General features: G+C 41.8%; 1 protein-coding gene across 5 annotated transcripts in view; it reads right to left on the reverse strand.

Annotated features, from left to right (window-relative positions):
- The window catches only part of DGCR8 (DGCR8 microprocessor complex subunit), a 37,927-nt gene extending 25,188 nt beyond the window's left edge, over positions 1-12,739 (reverse strand). For all 5 annotated transcript variants that reach the window (XR_016277266.1, XR_016277267.1, XM_089489712.1 and 2 more), the window contains exons 1-4: positions 12,624-12,739; positions 2,236-3,237; positions 1,770-1,929; positions 536-678 (exon numbers count right to left, since the gene is read on the reverse strand). Coding sequence is in view for 3 of the 5 variants with exons in the window: in XM_089489712.1 (XP_089345838.1) it covers positions 536-678; positions 1,770-1,929; positions 2,236-2,955 (1,023 nt within the window). In the remaining 2 variants the exon portion in view is untranslated. The remainder of the gene's footprint in view (positions 1-535; positions 679-1,769; positions 1,930-2,235; positions 3,238-12,623) is intronic.
- Positions 12,740-13,026: the final 287 nt, after the last annotated feature.

Below are 13,026 nucleotides of genomic sequence, written 5' to 3' on the forward strand. Positions count from 1 at the left end.
CTGTCACATCTGTGACAGGTAAAAATATGTTTTTTGGAAAAACACCGCCATCTGTTGGACGTAACAGCAACATACGCTATATGAAGTATTCGACTGGTGTTTGCAATCACTATCAACAAAGTTCAGGGCCAGACTTTAGAATTGTGAGGTTTAGATCTAGAAACGGATTGCTTCTCACATGGACGATTATATGTTGCGTGTTCCAAAGTCGGCAAACCAGGCAATCTCTATATCTACACAGACAATGGAACAACAAAAAATATTGTATACCCACAAGCATTGTGAAATTAAATGTTTCAGAAACGTGCGCTTTCTCTTTTCTTTTCTTTTCATTTAACCAGACTGAGCCACAACAACTCATGGCCGGGTACAGCTAGTGCTAAATAAAATTGAATTGGGTCTTTGAACAAAGAATTCAGCAATCCTCTATAAGCAACAGTTCTACTGATAGTTTTACACCACCACCAAAAAAAACCCCATAGAGAAATATTTAAAAGGCAATACATTTCCAAAATTACTGAAATCTGATCCATACCCTTATGCTTCCTGTTCCCAAGAAGTAAGGTCTGGACCAGGTAACAACTCTGGATTCTCTGTGGAGATATACAGGAATGCCCGAGTTATGGAATGTCATGATCCATCCATCAGGCAAGGGTTCCGTAGGAGGACGGCCGCGACCTTTAAAAAAAGTGAAAGACTACTTACTGAACAAGGCTTCAAATAATTATTTTAAATATTTCAAACAAGTAGCTACCTCCCGCCCTCTAGCTAACAGTCAAAATGCCAAGATACAAAAACCTGGCAAATGATTTTTGAAGGGCCCTGCTGCCACTGAAGTCAAACAAATGTACCGACACACCTCATGGAAGAGTTCATTGAAAGAAAGATAAAGAAAATCTTGTGGGGACACTCAGAATTTCATATATGTGACCAGGAATAGTCTACATTTCTTCCCTCAATATAATAATAATAATTAATAATAAAATTTATTTATATACCGCTTTTCCACATTGAACAAAGCGGTGCACAAAAATACAGAGAATACACATTAAAATACAATATGTACATACAATAAAAAAGAACAGTAAAACAAATTACCAATTACAATTTAAAAAGCTATATAACCAAATCAAAGCCAGCTGAGTTGATGTCAATGATGCAGATACATATCGGGGGGGAACCATATAATATCAGGACACATGGGGGAAAGCTTGGGGGAAAAAGAAGGTCTTAAGTCTCTTTTTAAAGAGATCCAGGGAGGTGGTGGAGCGGAGCTCATCGGGAAGGGTGTTCCAAATTTTTGGGGCTGAGATAGAGAAGGCCCTTTGCAAGGTTGATGCATATCTCGTGGTCGGAACCCTTAGCAGATTCTTCTTGGCTGACCTGAGTGTGCGGGGCGGACTGTATGGGGAGAGGCGGTCCTCCAAGTAACCTGGGCCCAAGCCATTTAGGGCTTTATAGGTAATTACCAACACCTTGTATTGCGCCCGGAAATAACAAATATACCTACCTCAATCTAATGGAACAGACAGCTGCAAACCAAATAAAATGAAATAAAGTGTCAATGTATTTTATAATTCTCTTTCAGTGCACGAAATGAAAATTTTCTATGAAGAGAAAAAAAGAGGACTATGCCTGTCAGGTACAGTAGGTCACAGGAAAATTTATGCAACCACTTGCTTGAAGAATCCCAGAGTTGGGTGTTCAGTCCATTAGCTGCAAACATGTCTACATATAGTGATAGAGACGTAATAAAGTAACTAGCTTACTTTTAAGAACAGTTTTAATTTTGGTCATCATTGGCTGGACGCTTGTCTCTCCATCAGACTGATGGTCACTCTCTCCTCCATATTTCTCATCAATTCTCCTCTTCTTGGGAACACAGAGGCCCTCTTCCAGCAGAGCATCCACATCATTATCAAATTCATCCTGAAAAACATATTATCAGACACCATGCCCCTATAGCTATTCTTCTCAGATGATGCTGACAAGCAAGAATGACTTACACATAAGGCACCAACAACAAAAGTGACATACTGTCAAGCAATGATTACTATTCTTGACTGAAAGCAGATGAATAAAACCCACTCACCAAAACTTAACACAAGCCATTCACTCAGCATTCTAAATATATATCTGATGGTTAAAAAGTCCAAAATTCTCAAGACTTGTCCCTGTCTCCCCCAAATACTTTACTTCAATTCCCCATAAAATACAAAATAGAAATTTACTTACCTCATATGAATAGTTTAAAGTTTCTTCATCCACTTTGTCTCTCTGAATGATTGCTTTAGATGTAAACCCTCCTTCTTCATCTATTTCCATCAAATTGTCAGTAAAATCTTCTAAATCATCCAGAACTGCATACTCCACTCTTTTTTCCTGATCTACATCATTTTCATCCTCTTTTTTGTCATCATTTTCACCAGCTAAACCTGTAGCTTGACAATTACTACCCCCAGCAAGAGGACAAGCATGCATATCCCCATTGACATTACTGATACCTAAATCTGAATCTGCCTCATAGTCTTGCTCAGCTCCAGTGTACAAAACTTTTCTGTCTTTACTTTTGCAGCTCTCTGTAAAGCTAACACTTATCTTTACATCCTTAAGCAACTTAAGATCTGGAGTGAATTTTCTAACTGAAGGCGCATGACGAGCAGTTCGTGGGCTTTGGTCACTATTAGGATCTACCATAAGACGACTTTTGTAGCATGAAGATCCCTTTGTGAGAAGCTGTGTTCTGCCGACAGCGTGCGTGTCCCCAGCAGGGGTATCTGACTGTCCATCACCACCAGAGCCAACGTCCATTACCTCTGCGTCACTGGACGTTTGCAGGGGAGGTGGTGGAGGCTGTTCATTAGGCGGCAGTGGTGGGGGACAAGAAGGATTCTCCACATTCACTTCTGTTGCTGGCTCTTTTGGAAGGGGAGGTGCATTGTCATAATTCTCCATAATTAAAACTTACAAAAGAAAAGGATTTAAATTAAAAAGGCAAAGAAATCAACACTCCTAACATGCAGAAGTCCATCAGGATAGGATTTGTCGTGCTCTATCCAATTGGCAACACTGATGATTCAATTAAGCTGACCACATTGTTCTTTTCATTAATGTAGACAGCTTTCAGAACCACTGTCTCAATTACTGGAAATCACAATGCATTCAGCTTAAATAGCTGGCGACGAAGTAAAGAGCATCTTCACTGTCCAAATGCAGGTGTTCTTTTCTTCTTTCAACCTATGAAGAAAAAAAAAATATTGTCACAGAAAAGCTTAAACTTTCTATTGTTCTGTGAATAAGTAGTTCAACTCGAACCTACAAAATTCAGAAGAACATCTTTTACACACATGCTGTTAAACAGCATCACAATTAGAAATATGTTCTAAGTAGTACCTTTAAATGCCTCTGTATGAAAATGATGATTTTTTTAAAAAACCAGTCTGTGCAAAAACATCTTGACACTTACGACAACAAATTGCTGAACACCTGTGAAAAGCATTTACTGCTCCTCATGCTGGAAAAAAGCTAATACCCAATTGACATACAGAATATGCAGTTTTTGAAAGGAACTCTCATTTCAATAAGACTATCCCCTTCAAAAAGAACATATGATTATTGTAAAGTCACTGCCATAAATATTAGTTTTAATTCGCATACAAGTTCTCAATCTGGGCTTTTTGTAGTACGTACAGCAAAACACATTACATGCGTTTGTCACAGGTGACCTTGTATATGTGAACTAGAGTAATCTGCTCAACCCAAAGTAATAAAACTTGAGTATCCAGTGCTAAATGACCTTTTCTTGTTCTTGTTGGGAGACATCCAGTAAGCACATTTATCTATCTAGATCCAAGACAAAGCAAAGTCCTGAGGAGCCTCTGCCAAAAACATGCCATATTCCAAACCATATTTCACTGTTTGTTTACAAAAACTACAGTAAACATCAAGCTTTTCAAGCATGTTACTTTCACACATACAGTATGACCCTCTTATCTGCTGTCTCACTTTCTGCGGTTTTAGTTATCCACAACAGGGAGGAAAAGTTTTCTCTAGGCATTTCTAGGTCCTCTAGTGCAATTCTATGGTCAATCTCCAGCCCAAGCATACTGAAGAATCAGGCTGGATGATCTAGAAATACCTAGAGAAATATTCTTTCCAGGCATTTCTAGGTCCTCCAGTATAATTCTATGATACACTTATTTCTTACCTGTTGCTAATTGTTTTCTCCAAGTTGCTCTATGTAAAACCCAGAAGGGCTTTAAGTCTTCCTACCAGCAGGAGAATAAAAGAGTTACTCCTCTTTACCCGTGCCACAATAAGCAGCTGAATATATATACCAAGCTGTATATATACTCTCCTCAAATATTTCAAGAGAATCAAATGTCTCCATACACAATACTTTCCCTCAATCCCCAGTGCATGTTTGGCCACAATTGTCCTCACTGCAACACCAATGTTTCTTGCTGTCATAACATGTAGCCTAGAAGGATTTTGAGTTAAGCAACAAAGATGCCTTACAAGAGATGGCTGAAAGAAACATAGTGTTTTCTGGCTAAGAGAAAAGAGCTTAGAAATTGTGCCAGATTAGTATGTAATGACGATACGTTTCTTAAATAGATTCACCTGCTAGGAAACAATGCTTTTACATTCAACTGTATCTACTCTGCTGAAATCACTGTTGTGTAATCAATGGGAAGGTGTTACACTATTTCAATATAACGTCACTAGTTTTCCCTTTTTCTCATCCCATTGTATTGGCCTTGGTTAGCATGAAAGGAGTGACCAATTTCATGACAAAGAATAAAGAGGAGAGGAAAAATGAATCCAAAATCAGTAAGGATCAGGCCAACTGCTTGGACTTCCATGGTGACACTGCTGTGAGCACAGATAGAAACAGGTTCTATAGGCTACTAGGGGTTTGGCCCATCTCTCCTGTCCTTGAGAATCACATAAAGTTGTAGGTCTAACATTCACATTCTGAAAGAAAGCCATTGTGAAGTCCCAAGCACCAATGGTCCTGCCTTTGGATCACAAACCTGGACTGTCCATCATCACTCCAAAAGTGTTTCTAAGCCTGTGGAAATCTTAACTTATTTTGACAAGCAACTTCATTCCCTCCCCAATAGCCAATCTGTAAGTTGGAACTCAAGTATACCAAATGGATTTTCCAACACCATCCAATCAGTTTGAAAGACGCTTCTGAGCAAGCAGAAAAAAAATATTTGACCCTTGTTTTGTAAAAAATATATCAATGCCATTAGTGCAAGTGTATGGCCGGCTGAAGAAAAAGGGAGGCAGACCAAAATATCCCTTCCCACTGAACCACAATTGCGTAGAGGATTTCATCAGAAAGAATATGCTACGCACACACTGATCAACACTTTAACCACACACTCCCTCTACTGGAAAACTAAGCAACACACACTAAAACAACACCAGTGTCTCTAGCCTGAATGGTTCTCCAACAAATTGAACAGGACCCTTGCAACACTCTGAAAGACACACTCAAAATTCTGACCACCTAAGAAGATCACATTTCCCTTGACAAAGACTTTTTACACACTACTCTAACAGGAAAGGCACACCTCAACCACATCAGAACAGATAACTTTCCAACATTTGCTCCTTGATGAAGAGATGGGGAGAAGACTGGCATAAAATAAAATTAAAAATGTGCTCTAAGCTACCTCTGTTAGAGACAAAGGACCTGGATTCCACCAACCTCTAGCACAACTGTTAAAGTGCCACAAATACAAATTACCATCATATTGGGGTGGAAATATGTGCAGGGGAGGACTGGCATATATAAAAGTCTATGCAGTGGTTCTTAACAAGGGCCCGAACAGACAGGCCAAAATAAAGCTGCTTTGGGTCACTTTGGAAGTATGCTGTTTAAATGATGCATGCGTCCTAAGAGCCTGGAAGTCATGTCAAAGCCACACTCCAGGTCTAAGGACTGGAGCGCAGCTTTGGTGCAACTTCTGGTCTCTTAAGATGCGTGTGTCATTTAAACAGCATACCTCCAAAGTGACCCGAAGCAGCTTTATTTTGGCCTGTCTGTTTGGGCCCAAAGTTTACTTAAGTTAGTTTTGTGCCAAATTTCAGCTTGACCGATCAGTTGTACTATTTGTATTAACCTACTGTCTCCATTAAAAGCAAACAAAAGTAACAATAGGTTATGAAAATCACTCATAGCAAAAAATGTACTCCACACTTGCTACTTCTGTTTGCAGTGAGAACACACAAGTAAATGACACTAAATGGCTGAGAAAAAGCACATGACATTTCTTGCTACTGCGCACACTGCCAGAAGCCACCTTCTTTGCGGCACCAAATTCTAGTGTTTTCCATGATGTGCTACCACCTTCTCAGAACGTTTACTGCTTCCTAGAATTCTGTAGCTATGTCAAAAATGTTCTTGAGGAAAGTCATTTATACAAGATACATCTTTATCGAATTAAGTCTCCAGACAATTTCAAATAAAGTCATTTATAAAAAGGAAGACTGTGTTTTCAGGAAGAAAGAGTCGGAGTCAGTCAAGTGTGATTGAGTGTTCAGACGGACATCAGAATGATAACTGTGGATTAGCTGATCGAGTTTCTGCTTTGCTTTCTGCAAGTATAAGTGTTTCATTATTGCCATGTAAACTTTGTGATGTTATTGTGGTGAATTTCGTAACAATGCATTTTGGCTTAGCCTCAGGATGGATCACTGACTGAACTGGAAATGTAAAAGTACTGATGATGTAGATGAGGATGCAACCTTTGCAAAGCAAAATGAAGCTTCTTCCAGTCCTCTTTCAAAATGCCACTATTGTAGCAAGGGATATCTGTAGACTGACTTCACGTGTATAGGCCCAGAAGCAAGCAACTACAACAGTGTCTGTTGTGTTGTTACAATGTTATTGTCCAACAAGGCCTTGAAACCATTAAAATTGTGAAGACGTCTCAATACTAAACATAAAGGACAAAGAGCACCATTGTTTTCAAAAGCAAGGAGCAGAAACCAAGAGGAAGTAAGAAAATGGTAAGAAAGGCTGCAGCTGGTTTTAACAACGAGGGTCTCATTTGAAGCTTCTCAACCAAGCCACACACAATAGCTGAACAACTTGTATTACCTGCTGCAGAATAATCTTTTTATTTTTCTGATGTAGACCAACAAGAAAGCTGCCAAGGACCTTTTCTTAATACCTTTGTCCAATGACACAGTTAAAAAACAAACTGACAGCTTGTCAGGCAATATCAAGGAACAGTTATTAGAAAGAATTTGCATGCCCTACTATTTTGCTCTACGACTGGACAAAAGCACTATTATATAACAAACAAAGGCCCCATACAGACAGGCCAAAATAAAGCTGCTTCAGATCACTTTGGAGGTATGCTGTTTAAATGATGCATGTGTCCTAAGAGTCCGGAAGCCACACCAAAGCCACGCTCCAGTCCTTTGTTTTGGTCTGTCTGTATGGACCCCAAGTTACCTTACTGTGCTGCGATACATATGAGCACAAGAGAAATACTTTCAAAGACTTCATCTCCATGTTGGTGCACACTACTGCTGAAAAAGTATTTAACAGCTCGAAACAGTTTATAGGATCTCATGATATGGGTCAGTTGAAATGTGATGAAATTAGCACAGACAAGGTAGAAGCAATGTCTAGGAAACTTACTGGACTTGTAGCACGGATTAAGGCAATCACGTCATTGGTGACTTGGTGCCACTGCTGCATAGACAGGGAAGCTCTACAGTCCTCCCTCTGTTCTTGCGGTCTTCGGACTAGTGTCCCTCGCTTATACGTGAGGCACGAACGAAGGGAGACTGAATGGGGTGCGCGCCCATGGCGCACATCTGCATGCCCACACCCAATGGGGCTTGAATATAGGTGAAACTCCGTTTTCATGAGGGGGTCTGGAATGGCTTCCCTGTGAAAACGGAGGGGTGACTGTAGTTGCTATGATTACAGAAAAACTAAAACAGACCTGAAATGAATCAGTCAAATTGTTCCATTTTAGAATTTTAAAAAAGCAAATCACTGAATTTTTTTGGCTGTTTGAGTGAACACCATCAACTTTTGCTACAATGTGAAGTGTAACAATGTGCTACAATGGCTACCATGAGACAAAGTTTTGTCTCTGGGAACTGACAGGCAAAGGAAGATTATTCCCCGTGGAGCAGCAATTTCGCCTCACTGATCGGTTGACAGATTTTTCCGGGTTAGTAAAATTAGCGCAACTGTCAGACACCTTCACCCATTTAAATATGCTCAACTTAACTCTTCAATGGAAAAAAAAAGGTTATCAAACTGAAGGCAAGATTTTCAGTGATGAAAAAGATGGTATTGTGGCATCACCTATCAACGTGAAACTATGAGACATTTCCAAACGTCACAAATTTTCTTGGTTCCACAGATGAAGAGTTGTCTGAGGACTCATCACTTATCCCACGCCATTTGAAAGATTTGCACTAGTTTCAATGAATATTTTCCTGTTCATGACGTGAGCAAAAACTGGATTAGGGATCCATTTTCAGTGAATGTGTCTGAACTAGAGGTTCACAGCAGGAGAAGAAAACAAACACAGAGAAATATCCACGGATGGTGCTCTGAAACTGCAGCTCAGGGAACAGGCCCTTCCAAAGCTTAATTCAAAGCTTAAACCCAGTTGCTCATCCTAAATGAATCCATGTAACCAATTCAATTCAACCATGCACTGAAACGAACTTATATAAGTGTTGACCCAACAACTTCCCATGAGTCAATGGATCAAAATGGGTTTGGTTTTGAGAATTGCATTAGGTTTACAATCTAAATTAGACTGACTCTTACAGTTTTGCCTGTTTGCTATTTTTATGCCTTGTCCAATTTTTACTGTCAGACAGATCTATCTATTCTATGCTTCTAATTTTGTTCTGTTTTTTAAAAATAGTTTTGTGTACATTGTCCTGAAATTGCCAGCCATAAGCAACTTACAAGGTTTTTTTAAACCAAACATTTGATTGCTTCTACAAAAGCAGCCTAGAGAAATGTTCTCAACCCAAATGCCCTCCAGATGTCTGGAGTTTCAACTCCCATTCTTCTCAAGCGACATGAGCAATGGAGAGAAATGCTGGGAACTGACATCTAAAACATCCGGAGGTCACCAAATTGGAGGAAGCTAGGCTAAAACAAAGGTTAACAAGACAGAAGCCTTCAAACAGATTGGTATTCTGCAATTTGGGGGGGGGGGGAGGGGGCTAGATAAACTTGTTCCTCTTTAAACAAACCCTCCAAAATATATTATTATATTAATACTTACACAATTGATTATAGAGCAGTTTCAGAGAACCCCTGTATACAAATGATTACAGCCTTCCCTCCATTTCCACAGATTCAAGCATCCACGGTTTTACATTTTTAAAAAAATGTATAAACTCCAAAAAGCAAACTTTCTTTTTACCGTTTTATCTAACGGAATCAATTTTACTATGCCATTTTATTTGATTAGACTAGAGCATCCACTGATTTTGTTATCCACAGGGATTCTTGGAACCAAATCCCAGCAGATCTCAAGGGCCCACTCCTAAAACAATGATTAAAATCATGATCTCCTGTGGAACCCTAATGGACAATGCTGCTTTGAGAAACAGGTAACCCTTGATTCTAACGTCACTTTGACCATTAAGAAACCCAGTAATTTCAGGGAAGCCACTATCTTTTCACTTCTTACATCAGAAACATTAAGACAATAAACATTCAACCATACAAAGCTGCTGTGAAGATTACTTAATGCTCTGAACACCCAGAAAGCAGTACATAAACATGTATGTATGTGTCTTCAAGTCACCTCTCGACTTATGGCAACCACATGAATTGCAAACAATTTTCCTAGATAAGGCCTACTCTGAGGTACAGTAGTTGCGTCAATTCTCTTCCTCTGAAATATAGGCCTGTTACAGACTGCCAAAATAAAGCTGCTTTGGGTCTCTTTGGAGGTATGCTATTTAAATGATGCCTGGGTCCTAAGAGTCTGGAGGTCGCGCCAAAGCCACACTCCATTCCTAAGCACTGGAGGGCAGCTTTGGTGCAGCTTCCGGATTCTTTGGATGCACACATCATTTAAACAGCATACCTCCAAAGAGACCCGAAGCAGCTTCATTTCGGCAGTCTGTAACAGGTCATAGTCTACAGCACCTGACATTCCTTGACAGTCTTCCATCCAAGTACTAGCCAGGACTGACCCCGCTTAGCTTCCAGGATCAGCTGAGATCTGGTTCCTTTAGGGGGTCTTTTTATTTATTTTATTTATTTCCAGGATTTATATCCCGCCTTTCTTCACAATGTTTAGGCTACTGCATAAAGATCAAGTGTATATTATTGTGAATTTTTAACCTTTGGGTGCCATCAGCACTCTCAGTGTTGTTTTGTGTAGAATCACTGCTGGCATGCTGGGTCACCAGTTGGCAAAGTTAACCTGCCACTTACACCTTATAGCAAGTTGGTAGGACTGATAGGTGAGGTTGCATATATAGTACAAGCATACCATAGTCGACAGAGCCTCTTACAAAGACATTTCTTTTCACCAAGAGCAACCAAGATGTGGATCAATGCGGTTCCATAGTGTAACAAACCCAGAATGCGTGAGATGATTTGCAGCCTGACGCTAAAAAACAACAACATGTGAATGAGCCTCACACGTCTTTTTATACCAGTCCACACGCTCTTTTCCTCCTCGTCCTCTGCCTAACTGGAAGATTTTTTAGGAACATTGGCATTAGGAGGATGGTACAGGAGGGCTTGAGAAGGAGACGGTCAGAATGAAGTTGCACCAGTGCATCTGTTTAAGCTGGGAAAGAATGAAATTATTCTCTACTTCATACAACCGCAGCTGTTATGTGCCTGCCTACAACAGCTCAGATAAACAGCTGCTGCCTCCAGAGTCTCTTATGAAGCACGCATGAAGAGCAAACCAGAGAGAAACAGGGAAATTAGATAAGCCTGCCTCCCCAGCTGTCCCCAGTATGTTAAAAACAGACATACGTACAGATCTAGCCACTAAAATAGAAATCATAAGAAAAGTAAAGTCTCATGAAAGAAAGAAAAAATCCCTGGATGCATTTTGGAAGGAGTTTTTGAGCAGACTGTATAAGGCACACGTTTTAAAAACATATACAAGGCTTACCTGACCTGCTGGTTTCTTGTGTGTATTGATAGTTTTGGATAAAAGGTTTGCTGAAACAGGTTGAATTGTGAAGTCGAAGGCTTTCATGGCCGGCATCCATAGTTTTTTGTGGGTTTTTCAGGCTCTGTGGCCATGTTCTAGAAGAGTTTATCCTTGATGTTTCGCCAGCATCTGTGGCTGGCATCTGCAGAGAATGCTGGCAAGGAAAAGAGTGGGGTGTGTGTATATATATATATATATATATATACTGTGTGACCCTTGGTTGAGAGGGTCTTGGCTTTACCATTTAGCAACAGACCAACATAGAGATTAACATGTAAATTGCTTCCTTTCAACCCAGGGTCACAAAGCATGTATAGACCCCACTCTTTTCCATGCCAGCATTCTCTGAAAATGCCACCCACAGATGCTGGCAAAATGTCAGGAATAAACTCTTCCAGAACGTGGGCACAGAGCCCAAAAAAGCCCACAAAAACATGCTGAATTGCTTTGCTTTTCTTTTTTCTGGTGTAGGAACCTATCCCTATTCTTTCCATTTTACTTCTCCCTCCAGTGTCCAATTTCCTATTAAAGAAGTAATACCAAGGAACACATTGACTTCATGAACTGAGGCCTATCTGTCCAACCAGGGTGGCACTGTGGTTTCAGCGTTGGACTAGCGACTCTAAAGACCAGGGTTCGAATCACAGCTCGGGCCTGGAAACCCGCTGGGGGGCCTTGAGCCAGTCACATTCTCTCAGCCTCAAGGGGATGGCAATGGCAAAACCTCCCCCGAAGAAACCTCCCCAACAAAACTGTGATAGGCTCGCCTTTGGGTTGCCATCGATAGGAAAGGACTTGAAGGCACAGGGCGACAACAACAACAAAGTTTGAAAGGCAAAACAAAAACCACTGCAGAAATCATCCAGCTTGAGACGGCATGGAGTGCCCTGGCTCAGTGCTAGGGACCCCTGGGAATTGTAGTTTTGGGAGACATGGAGCATTCTGTCATGATAAACTACAATGCCCAGGATTCCCTTGCACTGAGCCAGGGCAGTTCAATCAGTCCCAAACTGGGTTAGTTCTGCAGCTTTGGACCTTTGTCAGGGGAGGGAGAGCTGAGGAAGCCCCGAGGCGCACAAAGGAGAGGAGGAGCCAGTGCGGACGCCCGCTTGAACCGCGTTGGATCCGCTCCTAAGGCATCACTCCTGAAGGAGGCCAGGAGGGATGAAGACGACGACGACGGGAGAAAGAGGAGTTAGCACTGAGCTCTAAGGCGGCGTCAACTAACGCGGGTTGAGAGCGCTTTAAACGGTGGCATCGGGAGGTGAGGGAATTCTGGGTATGGTCGTTGGGTTGGGGTACCCAACCCAACGACCATACCCAGAATTCCCTCGCCTCCCGATGCCACCGTTTAAAGCGCTCTCAACCCGCGTTAGTTCCGCAGTGCGGACACAACCTAAGTAACGACCAGGCCTCCCTTTTCCTTACCGCGCCCTGTTGGAGTCCACAGCCGAAGGCTTCTTTTTCTTCTCCTTCTCCCTGGCCTCTCGCCCTCCCTTCTCCTCAGCCGCGCCGCCTTCTCGCCGCCATCTTGAAACGCCTCCTGTGCCCCCCCCTTCCGCGCTTTCTTGGCCGGGACTCGGCTCGGCCAATTGGCGTTGAAGGCCGGGCCCGCTCTTTTCCCCCGCCTTTTTCTCATTGGCTCAGCGCCGGCTCGGCAACCGCGGCCGCCAATCGCATCGACTGGGTTGAGGGAGAGTGGCCAATCGGAGCGGAGGGGGCCGGGCGGAGCCGTGACGTCAAGACGGCCCCGTTAGGTGAAGGAGGAAGATAGCGGTTCGGGCAGGCAGTCAGAAAGGCGGCGAGGAAGGGCGGGTGGTAGTTAGCAGCC

This window comes from Sceloporus occidentalis, unplaced genomic scaffold, assembly GCF_023333645.1.
Source record: "Sceloporus occidentalis isolate IW3139 unplaced genomic scaffold, rSceOcc1.0.p SCAF_41, whole genome shotgun sequence".
Lineage (NCBI taxonomy): Eukaryota > Metazoa > Chordata > Lepidosauria > Squamata > Phrynosomatidae > Sceloporus > Sceloporus occidentalis.